At 49.8% G+C, this 15,382-nt stretch overlaps 1 protein-coding gene across 1 annotated transcript in view; it reads left to right on the top strand.

The window, feature by feature from the left end:
- Panx1 (pannexin 1) overlaps positions 1 to 15,382 on the top strand; it is a 38,699-nt gene that overhangs the window by 13,292 nt on the left and 10,025 nt on the right. The window contains exon 2 of the mRNA XM_006990525.4: positions 7,045 to 7,184. Coding sequence (XP_006990587.1) covers positions 7,045 to 7,184 — 140 coding nt within the window. The remainder of the gene's footprint in view (positions 1 to 7,044; positions 7,185 to 15,382) is intronic.

The raw sequence follows: 15,382 nt of genomic DNA, 5'->3' as shown, positions 1-15,382 counted from the left end.
CTTACAGGATGAGATCTTTGTGTTGGCTCATGGTTCCACAGGGGTCTCAGTCCGTCAGAGCCGAGGAGGTGTGGCAGATGGTTTAGTCTATTGTGGTGGGAGCCTGTGGTGGTGACTGCTTACACTCTAATAGCCAAGGAAACAGAGAGTGTGGCCTGGTCTAGACTAGAAATCCTGGCTGTCACCTCCAAACATCTGACCTTCAGGACTTATTTCTACTAGCTGCCCCACCCCATAAAGATTCTGCTGCCACCCCAAACAGCATCACTAGTTGGGGAGTAAGCATTCAAAATGAATTTCAGACTCAAGTCATCACAGTTGGGCTCGGGAAGGGGGTGATGATCCCAGTGTGATGTGGGAGTCACACTGGTTTGTATGTGAGTTCTCCGCCTAGGGTGTGAATGACCTGTGCTTCCAAGTCAGAGTAATGGAGGGAGCAAGCGGAAGAGGAGTATGCTTTGTACATGATGCAGTGTTTACAGTCTCCATGGTTTTCCCTCAGATCCCTTAGCATTTCACCGGGGAGAAGTCACTTCTGCAGTAGCCCCCAGTGTGATAGCATAGGTGACGTCACCAGTTAACAGGACGCTCTCATCTTGTGCCTCTCAAACTGGGGTGGATCCTAAGGAAAAAGCCCTGCCCTTCCCTGTGCTCTACCCCAGTTGCAGAAGTCCAAACGTGGAAAGACAGACAAGCACAGATCAAGGTGGGCGTGGCCTTGGATGAAGAGTCGGTGCTTAGCACATGTTATAGGTGTGGATGGCATACAGGCTGACTTGGTGTTTCTCTCTCTGGCTGTGGGCCGCACATCCTGGTTCTTGCCACTGGTCGGCACAGGAAGTTGCTTTTCTCAGCTGTCCTGGCTGAGCCTCATCCCGTCTGTGGGACTCGAAAGGAGCGGCATCTTCTAAGCTGCTGAGTAATTTGTTTAACATTGTTTAGTGGGTGGTAAAGTGTCTTGGATGTGTTAGGAGCTCCCGAAGGTAATGCCCGAGCCTGTCCTAGCAAAGAGCAGGCATTACAGAGGTGTAGAGCCAGGTCCCACTCGGAGGCATCCTGGTGAGTTAGCCTGGCCAAATGGCAGTGAAAATCCATTTTTGTGTCTGGACTGCAAAACGTGCTTATATTTTCACCAGAATGAAATATGTGAATGTTTGAGGTCAGTTCCTGCAGAGAAAGGGAAGGCAGTCATGGGTCTTCTAGAATGTCTTGTGTTTGAAGCTGAAGATGGGTTTGGACAGAAGTTGGCTGGAGAGGTGCAGGGAGAGGAATGGCCTCCTGCTCGGAAGGAAACGTGGCTGTGAGATCCTGGGAGCTTTGCTGAGCTTTCTGGTGGCTGGCCCGGAGCTCTGAGTGTCGTTGGGGGGGGACCCATCGGGCATGTGTTGGCATTTGCTTGCAACAGACTCGGCCTGCTCTGTCCTCCTGAGACTTGTTGCTCTAAGAGTCATCACTTGGCTCTCCGTTCTGCACCATGTTCCTGGTTCTCTTTACGATTGTTCTCACTGAACTTGGGAGTTGACAACAATGGGTTTCCATTTTTTTCTGGCATCCTTAAAAGGTAGCCAGAACTTTGAAGTTTAGTACTTTGAAGGTTGTTTTATGGTCTGCTTGGATCCTTTATATGAGATAGGTGTATGTGTGTGTGTGTGTGTGTGTGTGTGTGTGTGTGTGTGTGTGTGTGTGTGTGTTTACAATAAATGATGTATAATTATTTTTGTTTTGTGAAATGAAAACATTTTGTTGACTTTAAAACTGCAGAAAATAGCTATCAGCAATATAATCATAATAATATAGTTCTCCTCTTATGCCTCCCAGAACAGCAGCCCCAGATGTCTTTCCTCTGAACAAACTCTTTGCCAGTCCCCTGTCTCAGACCCAGTTTTATCCAGTAACCCGTGCCTTCTCGTTCCTCTTTCTCTGAGTTTCTGTCTCTCCGCAGTCAGGAGTCTCTGTGGCTCCCTTTCCTTGTGGGTGAATGGGGTGAATGCTAACCGCGAAGACCACTTCCCTAGGCCTCTGCTGCCCCCTGTGGTCTCTTCCGTGTGGCACTTCCTAGACTCCCACGCATTTTTGAAAGTTCTCTGAAGGTCTAGCTGACTAGATTTCTCTGCTGATGTTTTAATTTTTGTTAAATTCACTGTTTTTGATGAGTTTCCTTAGCTCCTCATGAGGCCTGATTCTTATGCTTCTGTACAGCTTCTCAACATAGCAAACTCATCTCCCTTGGGGGGCCAGGAGGAACTGGGTGTTTGTTAGAAGGGACAGGACACCCTGCACCCCACTTCCCATCTGGCCCTTGCTCTCCTGCTGTGTTCTGTGTCAGTATTGTGTATAAGCTAAGAAAGAGGGAGCAGCAGCAGAAGTAGACCCCCCTCTCCCCCGAAGATGGAGGCATCCCAACTGGCATTAGTGTCCCTGAGAAACCTTGGCTGGCTCCGCTTGTCCCTTGCCCTGGACCTGCTTCTTGGGCCACAGTGCTCTCTGTTTTTTCATAAGTTAGTGCTGCAGTAGATGGAGGTCTAGACAGCGTTGGGTCACTGGGCTGGGGCAGAAGGTGTGATCGCGCTTTGGGCTTGAGGTGGAGACACTGCAGGGTGACCGGAGACCTCTGTGGCTCAGGCTCTCTGCTTAGCAAGTGAGACTTCCTTCATGGAGTCCCAGTAAGCACACATTTCCTCTTCAAGACCTTACCATATTTTGCCAGCTACAGGAGTGTGAAGCCCCTAGCTGACCCTGCATTTCAGCCAGTCAGAAGGAGTGGTTTTCATTCTTCCTGGCATAAACCTGAAACTCTGACTTTGCCTGCGTGTGCTGTAGTAATTCTTTCTCAAACGAAAGAACCAATGACCCAGTTCCCTCGGAACGGATGGGTGTGATTGGACTCATAGTCTCACAGGTGCAGTCTGTGGGTGCTTGGCTAGACCCTCTGGCTGTGGGAGGGTGGCGGGGAGGAGGCAGAGTGAGACTGGAAGGGGCAGAGAACCAGCTACATCCTACAAAGGCACACTCCAGTGACCTACCTCTCCACGAGACCCCACAACACCAAGTCCAGAACGTCCCAAAAGAGTACCGCCAACTGTAGACTAACTGATACCTGAGCCTGTAGGGGACATTTTCCGTTCAGATCATGACATGCACATTTATGCAGAGTGGCAGACATCACATTACTGCCATGACACAGAGACTGCAGTGTTCCCCCAGCTGAACGTGGTGTGGAACCTGCAAGTCTTGCTGGAGGGTCTGTGTGGGGCTCTTTAGTCAGGCCCCAGGCCCCAAGCCTCTCAGCCCACAGCCGAGGCTGACCTGATGGGCGCCTGCAGGTCAGACTGTCCCCAGGGGAAGATGTAGGCTGCATAGCTGGACGCCCATCAGTGCTGCTCCTTGGTGGCCCTCCCTTTGCTCTGGCTTTTCTCTCTCAGTCCTCTGTCGCCCCAGCTTGGCTTTTGGTTTCTTAGACTTAGTTTCTGGGTCCTAGGCAGAAAACACCAAGTACTGGGGGCTGTACGCATTCATTTCCTGGAGTGTTCTCAACTCTTGCCGGAAAGCGTTCCTCTTCCTGCCAAGGCCACAGCCTATTCTAACAGGCCTAGTGGGGACTCCTCTGGAGGGGGCTCGTTGGAGAAACTGAGTTCAGAGGCATGTGCAGAGAGGGTGGAGGATGGCTGGACCACTGTGAGCTTTAGTTCCCTCCAGGGTAAAGGAAGATTGGCTGTTTCTCTCTGTGACTGAGGCTTAGAGTAGGGGACTATGGAAGGACCTGGCTGTATCCAGCAAGTGCCAGTTGTCTGGTGTCTCTACTCCAGATGAGGGTTCTTCCTTAGGACCTCCAGTTCTCCTTTCTGTGTTATAAAAGCTTTGTTACAAAATGTCTGGATGATTTTCTTTTTCCAAAGTTTCTGCTACTGCCCTGGGACAGATGATCCCAGGCGGGGAGCTTACCAGCAAACTTAAGAGAACCTGGGGACTGATCATCCCGCTTGCCCATCGCTGCTGCCCACTTACGCCTTGGTAGGCAATGGTACAGGAGGCATTAGCAAGGTCACACTGCTGCAGGGAGAGTGTGGGGGTGACCCATGCACCCCAACACTCTGGTTTGTAAAATGCAAGATCCAGATTTAATGGAATCAGGGGAACCTAGGAATGTCTTACGCATTCCACCTCATACTTGACACCCTCACTTGATGGCAGGAACTGCCCTTCTAGAAAACACTTTACCATGGCTGGTGACTTCAGGGTGATCTCTCCCAAGCCTTGCTGTGAAGTTCTTTCTTGATGTCTGGGTGTCAAGTCACCTGCTGGAGAAGAAGGGGTGCTCTGGGCCTTTTCTGTGCACCCCATCACCGCCTCCAGAGCCCACCCTCATGACGCTGCAGACTTCTCTTCCTTTTCTTAATACAAGTGTGTGGGTCATCCCTTCCCCAGGGGCTGGTGACCCCTGGAGGCCTGTTACATTCAAGGGCATAAGGAGGTCCTGCTCACTATCTCTGCCCCCTTTCCATAGAGTGGAAGAGACAATGGTGGGCTGCTGTAGTCTTTAAAGCAATGCCGGAAAACTCAGCCCATCGCTTCCTGGCACTCACAGAGCAACCAGTGAGAACCAGGCACTACAGTAACCACTTGGCTGCCTCTTTCCCTCTTCCCAATAACAATGTGCAGTGTTGATGTTAATGTCATCCCCATTAGAGACCCAGGCTTAGAAGGTTAAGTGAGTCATCAGCATGAGTCGCCCAACAGAGTGACAGGGTGAGGTTTAAATACAGCCGCAGAGCCCAGGCACCCCGCACCCCTCACCCTGCGTGGGATGTGGGAAAGCGCTTGCCTCATCTGTGGGGGGACTAGAGAGAAAAGGGGGAGGCAAGGGGAACCAGGCAGCAGCTGGTTCTTATGCCTGTGATGCATCCCCAGTCCAGTAAACACTTGATGGGGACAGGGAGTGAGCTAGACCAGGGACTCAGCTCTGCTGGACCCCAAGGCCACGTGAGTTGAGTGAGTACTGCTCAGAGTCCAGCACACACGACAGCTGTGTGTGCAAAGCAATGCATTTCTCATTTTGCTGTGGACAAAGCCTCATGTCACAGTCCCTTCCCAGAGGAACACATTCACAGCCACCCCTGAGTGGGACCTAGGTCTTCTGTCCTTGTCCCTACACAGCCCCATCTCTGCTGGGAGACTCATAGTCTTGGGCATTTGCCTTCTAAATCTAACCCATTTAGACAACCATTTGGTTTATGCCATTTTTTTTCTTTAGAAGAGATGGAAAATCACTGCTTTGCCTGCTAGTCATCTATGACCAATGTCCCATCAGACTTCTCTTTCTTGGGACAAAGAAGTCCTTTTTCCTAGGGCCTGAGGAGAAAGCTCATTGAGGAAAGCACGTGCTGCGTGGGAATGAGAATCTGCCTTTGATCCCCAGAATTCACATAAGAAGCCAGGCATAGTACATGCTTGTATTCCCAGTGCCGGAGAGGCAGAGGTCAGTATCAGATCCTGGGCCTCGCTGGCCAGCTAGCCTAGCCTAATCTGTGAGCCCCAGTTCCCAGTGAAGGTAGATGGTGCCTGAGGAGGAATATTCAAGGTTGACCTCTGACCTCCACATGCATGTGTGCACCTGCATTGAATCGCCCATGTAGCCTGCTCACCCATGGGATGCCCTTCTCCTTAGACTTCCTAAACTCAGCATAGTTCTGCCCATGATGACTGGCTTTTTTCCTGTTCCCTGTTCTTTTTATGATCGCTTGATTGCTTTCTAGAATTTTCTCCCATCTGAGACAAAGCTGCTGTCAGGGCCAGTGTCAGTGAGGTGTACCTCCACGGTGCTCAGTTTTAGTATGTGCTGGGGTGTATCCTTCCTCTTCGTCATCCCCTCCTCTGCCCTGGTGCTCCACAACCTACATCAAGTTTCTTAAACATTTCCCACTTGTGGCCATTAGGAGGAGCCAGGTGTGTAGGTATGTGAAATGGGTGCATAAATCAAGTATTTACTCATAAACTGTACATTTATTTAACACCATTCATATATATGAATCTTATATATATATGAATTCATATATATATGAATGATTATATTTATATATATATATAAAATCTTACCACTTATTAAAGATGGAGCACGTTGTATACCAGTGGGATGGATGTGTTTGTTGCCTTAATTCAACCCAAACATGTGCTGATTTGATCCTTACATGTGTGCAGTGACAGCAGGACAATGCTTAGTCTGTTCTCCGTAATTTAGCCGTGACACTTCCATGAGAGTAGAAAGCGTCGCATGCATTGTTACAACACTGCAGTTCCTAACTTCAGTTTGCTTTGTAGAGCTCTGATAAACACCATGACCAGAAGCAACTTGAAGGAGAGGGTTCATTGGATTTACTTCCACATCAGACAGAGTCCATCACTGAAGGAAGTCAGGGCTGGAACCCGGAAGCGTGAACTGAAGCAGAGGTCCGGAGGAATGCTTCTTACTGGCTTGCTCCTCCTGGCATCTTCAGTTACTTCTTACTTATGACCTAGGCCCCTGCCCAGGGTTGGCACCTCCCACAGTGGACTGGGTCTTCCCATATCATTAAGAAAATGCCCCACAGACATGCCCAGAGGCCAGTCTGTTTGAAGTAATTCCTCAACTGTCCTTATTCTTCCTACATGACTCTAGCTTGTGTCAAGCTGACAAAAAAACTAACTAGTACGATGACATACAGTCTTGGCTGTGAGCTGAGGTGCTTCAGGCAGCGGTCAGGGCGCTGCGTGGTGTGGAGTATGCACTGTGCGTTCAGAACTCAGGCGGCTGGGAAAGCGTGCGGCACTACATCGATGAGCACTTCCAGAAAGTCTTGCGTTTGTTACCCATGGGAGTTGGAGTTTTTGGTCATTGCATATTCAGAAACCTTTACTGTCAAAGGTTTTCGATGCCTGTATTCAGTTGGTGTGTGATGTGACTCAGGACAGGAAGCTTTGACTTGGACAGCACTTAAGATCCCGGAGTCAGTGGGCATGGGGTGCAGGACCATGCTTCATTCATTTGGAACTATCTGCTTCTCTTCGCAGGTACCCAGATAAGCTGCTTCTCCCCAAGTTCTTTCTCCTGGCGACAGGCTGCCTTCGTGGATTCATACTGCTGGGCGGCTGTACAGCAGAAGAGCTCCCTGCAGAGCGAGTCCGGAAACCTCCCACTGTGGCTGCACAAGGTAATGAGATGGGTCGCACCTGTCGTGCTTGCTTTACAGATCCCGAAGTGGAGGCCTGGGGAGGCTGCCCCCCTACAGCCATGCAAGCGTGTGTGGTCAGCACACTGGAGGAACCTCAGCAGTGACTTCAGACATCGACAAGAAATACGCTTTGAATTGTAGCTTTCCAGTAATAGGCATCTTGTACATCATTGTTTCCTTTGTGTCCTTAATTCCCCTGTAGAATGTCTGGCCCATGGTGGGCCCTTGGTACCTTTTGAACATCCAAATAAGCAGAGCTGGGGTGTGAACATTGGCCAGAGCCTTGTTTGTGGCACCTGGGGTCACTTAGAAAAAGTACAGATGAACATATAGTGGAGTTGCTTCCGGCCCTTGGGTTGCTGGAGCACCCAGAAGCCTGGCCATGAATCCTGGGTGCACAGCTCTTGATGGGTTTCTGATGAGTGCATGTACTAAAAGGAAGGAGAAATACTACACAAGAGGCATTCTTAACCAGGCTGTTCAGATTAGAGAGAAGGGTGCAGGGCAGGGCACTGCTGGGTGGGAGTAGACAGAGATTACAGAGTAAGAAACTGCAGCTGGAGCCAGCAAGTGTGGGCAGGAGAACACTCTTACACTTTCAGTCTTCTCTGGCAGTGGTGATGTGACATCTGTGAGTGATTATTACACCTTGGGTCTTCTCTGTGAGTGAGGATGGACACTCTGGGTCTTCTGTAAGTGATGATGTGACACCTTGGGTCTTCTGTAAATGATTATGTGACATCTTGGGTCTTTTCTGTGAATGATGATGTGACACTCTGGGTCTTCTGTAAGTGATGGTGTGACACCTCAAGTCTTCTCTGTGAATGATGATGAGACATTTCAGGTCTTCTGCAAGTGATGGTAGACACTTTGGGTCTTCTCTGTGAGTGATGATGTAACACCTCGGGTCTTCTCTGTAAGTGATGATGTGACACCTCCGGTCTTCTCTGTGAATGATGATGAGACATTTCAGGTCTTCTGCAAGTGATGGTAGACACTTTGGGTCTTCTCTGTGAGTGATGATGTAACACCTCGGGTCTTCTGTAAGTAATAATGTGACACCTCGGGTCTTCTCTGTGAATGATGATGAGACATTTCAGGTCTTCTGCAAGTGATGGTAGACACTTTGGGTCTTCTCTATGAGTGATAATGTGACACCTCGGGTCTTCTCTGTGAGTGATGATGGATACCTTGGGTCTTCCTGCGGGGCTCTGCTTTAACCTGTCCTTCATCCCCTGGTTCTTTTACCCTTCATGAAAAACAAGTAGAACATTTGTATATTTTGATGCTCTCATCTGCTGTGGAAAACACATGGTTTCTTCTGCAATGCCAGAGCTGACCATAGATCCTCTGGACAGCCAGTCAGCATTCTTCTCTGAAGCAGACCTTGTTCTGCATGCTCTGACTCATGCTGGCTCTGACCTTCTCTTCCCCGACACCTGTTTATTGCACATTTGGCTTGGGTACCACACAGTGACTGGGTTAGGCTTTTCACTTTGATTTGTAGCCTGAGTGCCAGACAGGTCCTTGTTAGTTTTGCATGATTTATTTATCACATTGTAAGAGACCTTCAGCACAAGCAGGCACACTTGCAGGGGATAAGAACCTTTGTAAATCTCAGTCCATGCTGCTATAGTTTAAGTCCATGTTAAAATGTCATTGTGGAAATGCCAAGTTGTATAGTGTCTGGGTTGGCATTGGCTGAACTTCAGGTTGTAGCTGGGATTGCGTAAGGTAAGAGTTGGCAGGTGTGGTAGCCACTGTGGGACTGCTGGAGCAAGAAAATCCCACATGTTTTCACAAGAAACATTAAAGGAACCTTGAGAGATGAGGCCCAGAACCATAAACTAGTCTGGGCTGTACAAACAGGAGCCAGGTCTGCAGACTCCCAGCTCTGTGTTCCAAGTCAAGGAAGTGGTGTGGGTGGCTACCTGGTGGGATGAGCCACTGATAGAGCTGAAAGTTTTCCTGTGTCCCGCCCAGTCCCAAGTTAACACACAGAGGCTTATATTAATTACAAACAGTGTGGCCTATGGCTTAGGCTCATTACTAGCTAGCTCTTACAACTTAATCCAACCCATTTCTATTCATCTGTGTTTTGCCACGTGGCTTTATGGCATTACCTATTCTCTCACGTCTTGCTTCTCCTGGTGGTGGCTCGTGGCCTCTTCCCCAACCCTGCCTTTCTCCTTTCTCTATCCCTCCTGGATCTCCCACCTCGCTCCATCCTGCCCTGCCATAGGCCAGTGCAGCTTTATTTATTATCCACTGGGAGCAACACATATTCACAGCATACAGAAAGACGATCCCCAGCACTTCCCCTTTTCTGTCTAATCAAAAAGAAAGGTTTTAACTTTAACATAGTAAAAGTACATATAACAAAACAGTTACCAAGCAAGAATTACAGTTACAATATCTAGTCTATTTGTATTTGGCAAATTTAAAGAAAATACTCTATCATGTATCCTATTTTTGTGAGTCTAAAGTTTCATACTTAATTTACCTTTTATTGTAACAAGGAAAACTATAATTATAACTATCTAGTCTTCAGCTCCATCAAAGATCCCAGAAGAGGCTCTCTTCTGGTGTTGAGTGACAATGTGTTTGCTTGGACACATAGTTCTGCACACCTGAACAGAGCCCTTGCCAGGCTCACAGGTCTGGGGGCAGATGAAGTTCAAGCCTGCCTGGCTAACACTCAGGCTCGGTTGGACCTTTCTTTGGGAAAAGGGGCTCCCTCCGTGGGGTTCGAGTCCTGTTCTGAACACTTCAGTACCAGGAGAGTGAGCTGGCTTGGGCATTGATGAGGTGTCCAGGTTACCTGCCTGCATAGTGAAGCTGAGTCCTCCCTGAAGGAAGGGGACATCTCCAGAGCCTCGAAAGTGTCCTCTGCCCTTTCCATGCAGGGTGTTTGGCACTCAGCAGACATACCACAGATGCAGGGAAACTCCAAGAAAGTCACAGACAGGAACAGGCCCACGGGGGAGGACCTGATCAGAAACGCATCAGCACTTATTAGCAATGGACTCAGAATTGAGGTCTACGGAGGACGTCACAGGGAACTAGAAGAATCAAATGGTGGTTTTCAAGCTGCCGACAGTGGCACAGAGTTCCTTCTAGCTGATGTTGCTCTCGGGCCCTCCATATGCCAGGGTGTGGGCCACAGATGGTGTGTCCGACTCTCAGAGTTCACTGGTGGTGAAATGGACGTGCGAGAGAGCAATTAGAAATCGAGACACAGGAAGGAAAGTGTGGTTTTCTAGAAACCCAGGGGCAGGCTTGCAGGGGTTCAGGAGCTCTGCTGCTCGGGTGGAGCCAGTCCTGCCGCTCCTTAATCCTTGGTGCTCCCTTGGTGCTCCCTTGGTGCTCCCGGCAGCAGGGAGTCAGTTAGCGGAGACGTGGCAGCCAGGTTATCGTGGGTGAAGAATGAGTGTGTGGGGAAGAAATGATGCTGATGCTAAAAAAACAAAAACAGCTCTTTTTCTTAGAGAATCTGCTTTCCTTGTGGGCGGAGGGAACAAGATGGGCGGGAACGGGAGGGAAGGCTTCGTGTCCAGGAAGACCGTGTATGTGAGAGTCCTTCTCAGGAGGAGGAGTGAGAGGCTGGGGAAGAGCCTGCAGATGCTTACCCAGCAAGCAGGGTCTGCCCTAGGGGGGAAGCGTGCCTGGGGAGGGAGTGGAGGGGGGAAGCCTGCCTGGGGAGTGGGGGGGGGAAGCCTGCCTGGGGAGTGGAGGGGGAAGCATGCCTGGGGAGTGGAGGGGGAAGCACTGCCTGGGGAGTGGAGGGGGAAGCACTGCCCCTGGAGATGCTTGTCCTGAGGTGGAACAGCGGTGCTGCAGACTGGCATGGAGACGAGGTGATAGAGAGGAGGGGCTGATCTGTGACTGCCGAACAGGCGTCGGAGTAGTGGGAACCACTGTATGGTCCTGGGCAGAGTGCTGGCTTCTCAGAGCTGGTCCTCAGCAGTGGTGGAAAGAGAGACTGGGAAAGCCTGGCCAGGCACAGAGCGGGTTCTGGTCTGCAGGAGGAGGCAGGGAGAGCCACTAGCCAGGCACAGAGCGGGTTCTGGTCTGCAGGAGGAGGCAGGGAGAGCCACTAGCCAGGCACAAAAGGAGAGTTTAGGTTGGGAAGGAAGGTGGTGTGGGGAGAGCCTGGTGAGCCGGGAGGAGGGGCAGGGAGACCACTAGCCAGGCTCAGGGAAGGTTCTGTCAGGACAGAAGAGGAGGGAAGCAGGTGTTTCTGAGAAGGACTTGCTGTCATGTGGCTGATTACAAGGTGACACCATAGGATCATGAAGGGGGCTGTAGAGGAGCCTGTGCCAGGGATCAGCAGACTCACTGGGGACAGCCGGACAGTGAGGTCACACAGTCAGTGTTGACGCTGCCCCAGGGTGACAGACAGTGTGCTCAGGATTAGTCATGTCGGTGGCAGCAGTTAATCGGCCCCGGCATAGCATGCCTGGTGATACAGGAGGAGGGCATTCCAGGTGTCTGAGGAGCTGGGGCCAAAAGGATGTGACCACTGGACATGGGAGGCTGAGGGGAGGATCAGAGCCAGGGTGTGGCCCGGGATTGGCATGGGATGCAGGAGATCTGAGAAGGAGAAGAGGATGACTCTGCTCAGCTCCTTACCGGAGCAGCTCTGTGGCCCCTGGGCCATAAGTAGATGGAAGATATGGTTCACAGTACATTGGCCTCTACCAGGAATTTGGTGTGGAAGCTGGCAGACTGAACCGCTCTAGGGTGGGTGTAGAAGGGATGGGTCTGTTTTCGTTCCTTTCTGTTGCTGTGATAAACACAGACCAAAGCAGTACAGGGAGGAGAGGATTTATTTGGCTCACACTTCCAGATTGTAACCTGCAGCTGAAGGAACTGAGGGTAGGAACTTGCCCGGAGCCGTGAAGGACACTGCTTGCTGGCTTGCTCTCTGGCTCATGCTCAAGCTCGGGCTTAGCTACCTTTCTTATACAACCCCAGACCACCTTCCCAGGAGTAGTGCTGTCCTCAATAGGCTGGCTCCTCACACATCGATTAGTAATCGTGACAGTCCCCTGAAACATGCCTCAGGCCGATCTAAGCTCCGTGGTTCCCCATTCAAGGCTCCCCCATCAGAAGACTGTCGACTGTGCCAAGCTGAAATTAAAGGCTAGCTAGGACAGAATCTAAGGGACATCGAGCATGGAGAGTTGGGGGCTTAAGAGGGGACCCACAGAAGTCAGAGCTGGGTGGAGAGACAAACAGGAAGGTGGACTGTAGGAGTAAAGAGCAGGTTGTCCTGTGAGATCAGCTCGTCAGGAGAGTAGCCTGTGCCAGATGCTGCCAGGGGTGTGCTGAGGACTGAGACCAAGATGGACTACATGGTATGCTGTCCTGGGTTGGACTGTGTCCCCTAAAGGATTATGTAGCTGTCTTACCCTGTGTACCTTAGGACTTCATATTTGAACAGATCTGCTGTAGTTACAGTCAGTGACTTAGGAGACGACATCCTGGGGTCGTGTGGGCCACACCTCCAATATGGCAGGTGTCCTCTCACAGGAGAGAACTTGGACATAGGCATGCGTAGAGGGGAGGCAGTGACGAGGGGAGGCAGTGACGAGGGGAGGCAGTGCCGGGACACGTGTGCGGAAGGTGGCCTGTAACCCGGGCCAAGGGGTGCTGGGAGGGGCAAGGAAGGGGCTCCCCAGGCCCTTGGTGGGAACATCTCGGCCTATAGAACTGTCAGAGAAGACTCACATTGCCGTGGCCATTCAGTGTGTGGGATTTGATTGCGATGGTCCTGGAAATGAGAAGGGCTGGAAGAGATGGATCTGTGGTTAAGAGCCTAGACTGTTCTTCAGAGGGCCTTAGCTTGGTTCCCAGTTCCCACATCAGGCAGCTCATGACTGCCTCTAACTCCAGTTCCAGGGGATCTGACCCCATCTTTTGGCCTTTACAAGCACCTACACATACCTGGTATACATACTCTCACACACATAATTAAAAATAAAACAAGTCTAATATAGATAAAAGAAATCAAGATTTTTCTCTCACTGGAAAAGTAGCTCATGCTAGATGGGAATAAAGATGTGGCTTTTTGAGTTGGGCACAGATATGGTAATCATAGATCCTGTATTCCCACAATGAATGTTGTTCAGTTTTTTACCTTTAAAAAAATAAAATACAGAAATGTAGTTAACATAAGCCGGGCAGTGGTGGCGCACGCCCTTAATCCTAGCACTTGAGAGACAGAGGCAGGTGGATCTCTGTGAGTTCGAGGCCAGCCTGGTCTACAGAGTGAGTTCCAGGACAGCCAGGGCTACACAGAGAAACCCTGTCTCGAAAAACAAAAAAAAACAGAAACGAGGGAGAGAGGAAGGGAGGGAGGGAGAGAGGGAGGGAGGGAGGGAAAAGAAAGGAAATAAGGAAGGAAGGAATGTGGTTACTGTAAACTTTTTTTTTGAAGTAAACATACTTTTTAAACAGTGGTACACGTTTACACACTAAATAACAGTTCAATAGAATTTTAAACAAAAAATGGGGAAATTTTCAGGTTACAAAACCCCTTGCCCAGAACATTCTTTTTTAAATCACTTTTTGTAAGTGGCTCACTGTGGCAGATGTGTCCAGTGAGGAAGAGAGGCAGGGAGGGAGGTTGCGTGCGTGCGTGCGTGCGTGCGTGCGTGCGTGCGTGCGTGCGTGTGTGTGTGTGTGTGTGTGTGTGTCCCCGTGTGTCTGTCCTGTATGACTTCTCCAGGTGCTTGCTCAGGGACTAGAGTTTATTTAAACATGTCTCAATTCAATACCAGCCAAACCAGGAGACTCGTGTCCCCCAAAAGACATTCTTCAGTGTGATGTTTACGTGACTGTCCCGTGGACTGGCGTGTCAGTGGTGTAGCTGTCCCTGCTGACTTCTCTCTCCCATCCCTCCACCTTCCTCTCCTGTTTCAGTCACTGCTGATGGCTTCCCTTGGCACCGAGAGCTGGGAGCTTTGGCAGGCCACGTGAGTGCATCCAGAAGGCCAGCAGGGGGCGCTCTAGGACTGCTCGAACTTTCATTGTTCTCTTCACTCCCGTCCAGAACGTCTGTCGGCAAAGATTAGTGAGGTTTCTCTTTGAAACAGAGCCCTTTAAAAGAAAACAAAACAAAACAATAAGAATAAAGATTATTTAACAAAGTAGGCAAAGTACTTCTCTAAAGTGGAGTCACGGAGACCTAGTTGGAGGATTCGCATGAAGCCTCTGGCATTACCTGGAATATATGCAAACAAGGGGTCTGAGCCCCACCCACACCGCTAGGGTGGAACTTCTAACGTTGGAGTTAATGCCAGGAATGTAGTTTTTTCTCAGAATCCTACAAGAGTCTGATGCTACTGGCCTGGCTTGGAGGCCCGACTGGCACCACCGATTTAGACTGGTGTTCCTCAAATAGTGTGTACCTGCACATCATTGGGCACATGTTGTCATTGTGAGCCTGCAGGTCTATGTCTGTTTTAGTTTCTTTTCTGTTGCTATGATACCTTGACAGAATCAACTTATGGGAGAAGTGGTTTATGCCAGCGTACACTTCCAGCTTTTAGTCCATCACAGTGGGAAAGTCAAGGCCACAGGACGTGACGCAGCTGACCACATCACATCCACAGTCAAGAACAGAAAGGAATGAACACGTGCATGCTCATTGCTTGCTTGTGCCCAGCTCCACTCTTATGCAGTTTAGGACCACCTCCCTCCCCCACCTAGGGAATAGTGCTTCTCACAGTGAGCTAGGTTTTCCCACACCAATTAACTTGAGGCAGTCTCCCACAGCCATGCCCACAAGCCAGCTGTAGATGGTCACTCATTGAGGCTCTTTTCTTAGATGATTCTAGAACAGTGGTTCTCAACGTTCCTAATGCTGTGACCCTTTAATACAGATCCTCATGCTGTAGTGACCTCCAACCATAAGATTATTTTCATTGCTACTTCATAATTTTGCTACTATTCTGAATCATAATGTAAATATCTGATATGCAAGATATCTGATGTGACCCAGTGAAAGGGTCATGAAGACAGAGTTTTCCTGTCCCACCAGCCTGCTTCCAAATTACAGACAGGGAGGCTTAATAAATGCTTGGCCAATAGCTCAGGCTTGTTACTAGCTAACTCTTCCATTTAAATTAACCATATTTCTTATCTATTCTTTGCCATGTGGCTTGGTACCT

Source organism: Peromyscus maniculatus, chromosome 7 (assembly GCF_049852395.1).
Source record: "Peromyscus maniculatus bairdii isolate BWxNUB_F1_BW_parent chromosome 7, HU_Pman_BW_mat_3.1, whole genome shotgun sequence".
NCBI lineage: Eukaryota > Metazoa > Chordata > Mammalia > Rodentia > Cricetidae > Peromyscus > Peromyscus maniculatus.
This window is presented reverse-complemented; position numbering and strand designations above follow the sequence as displayed.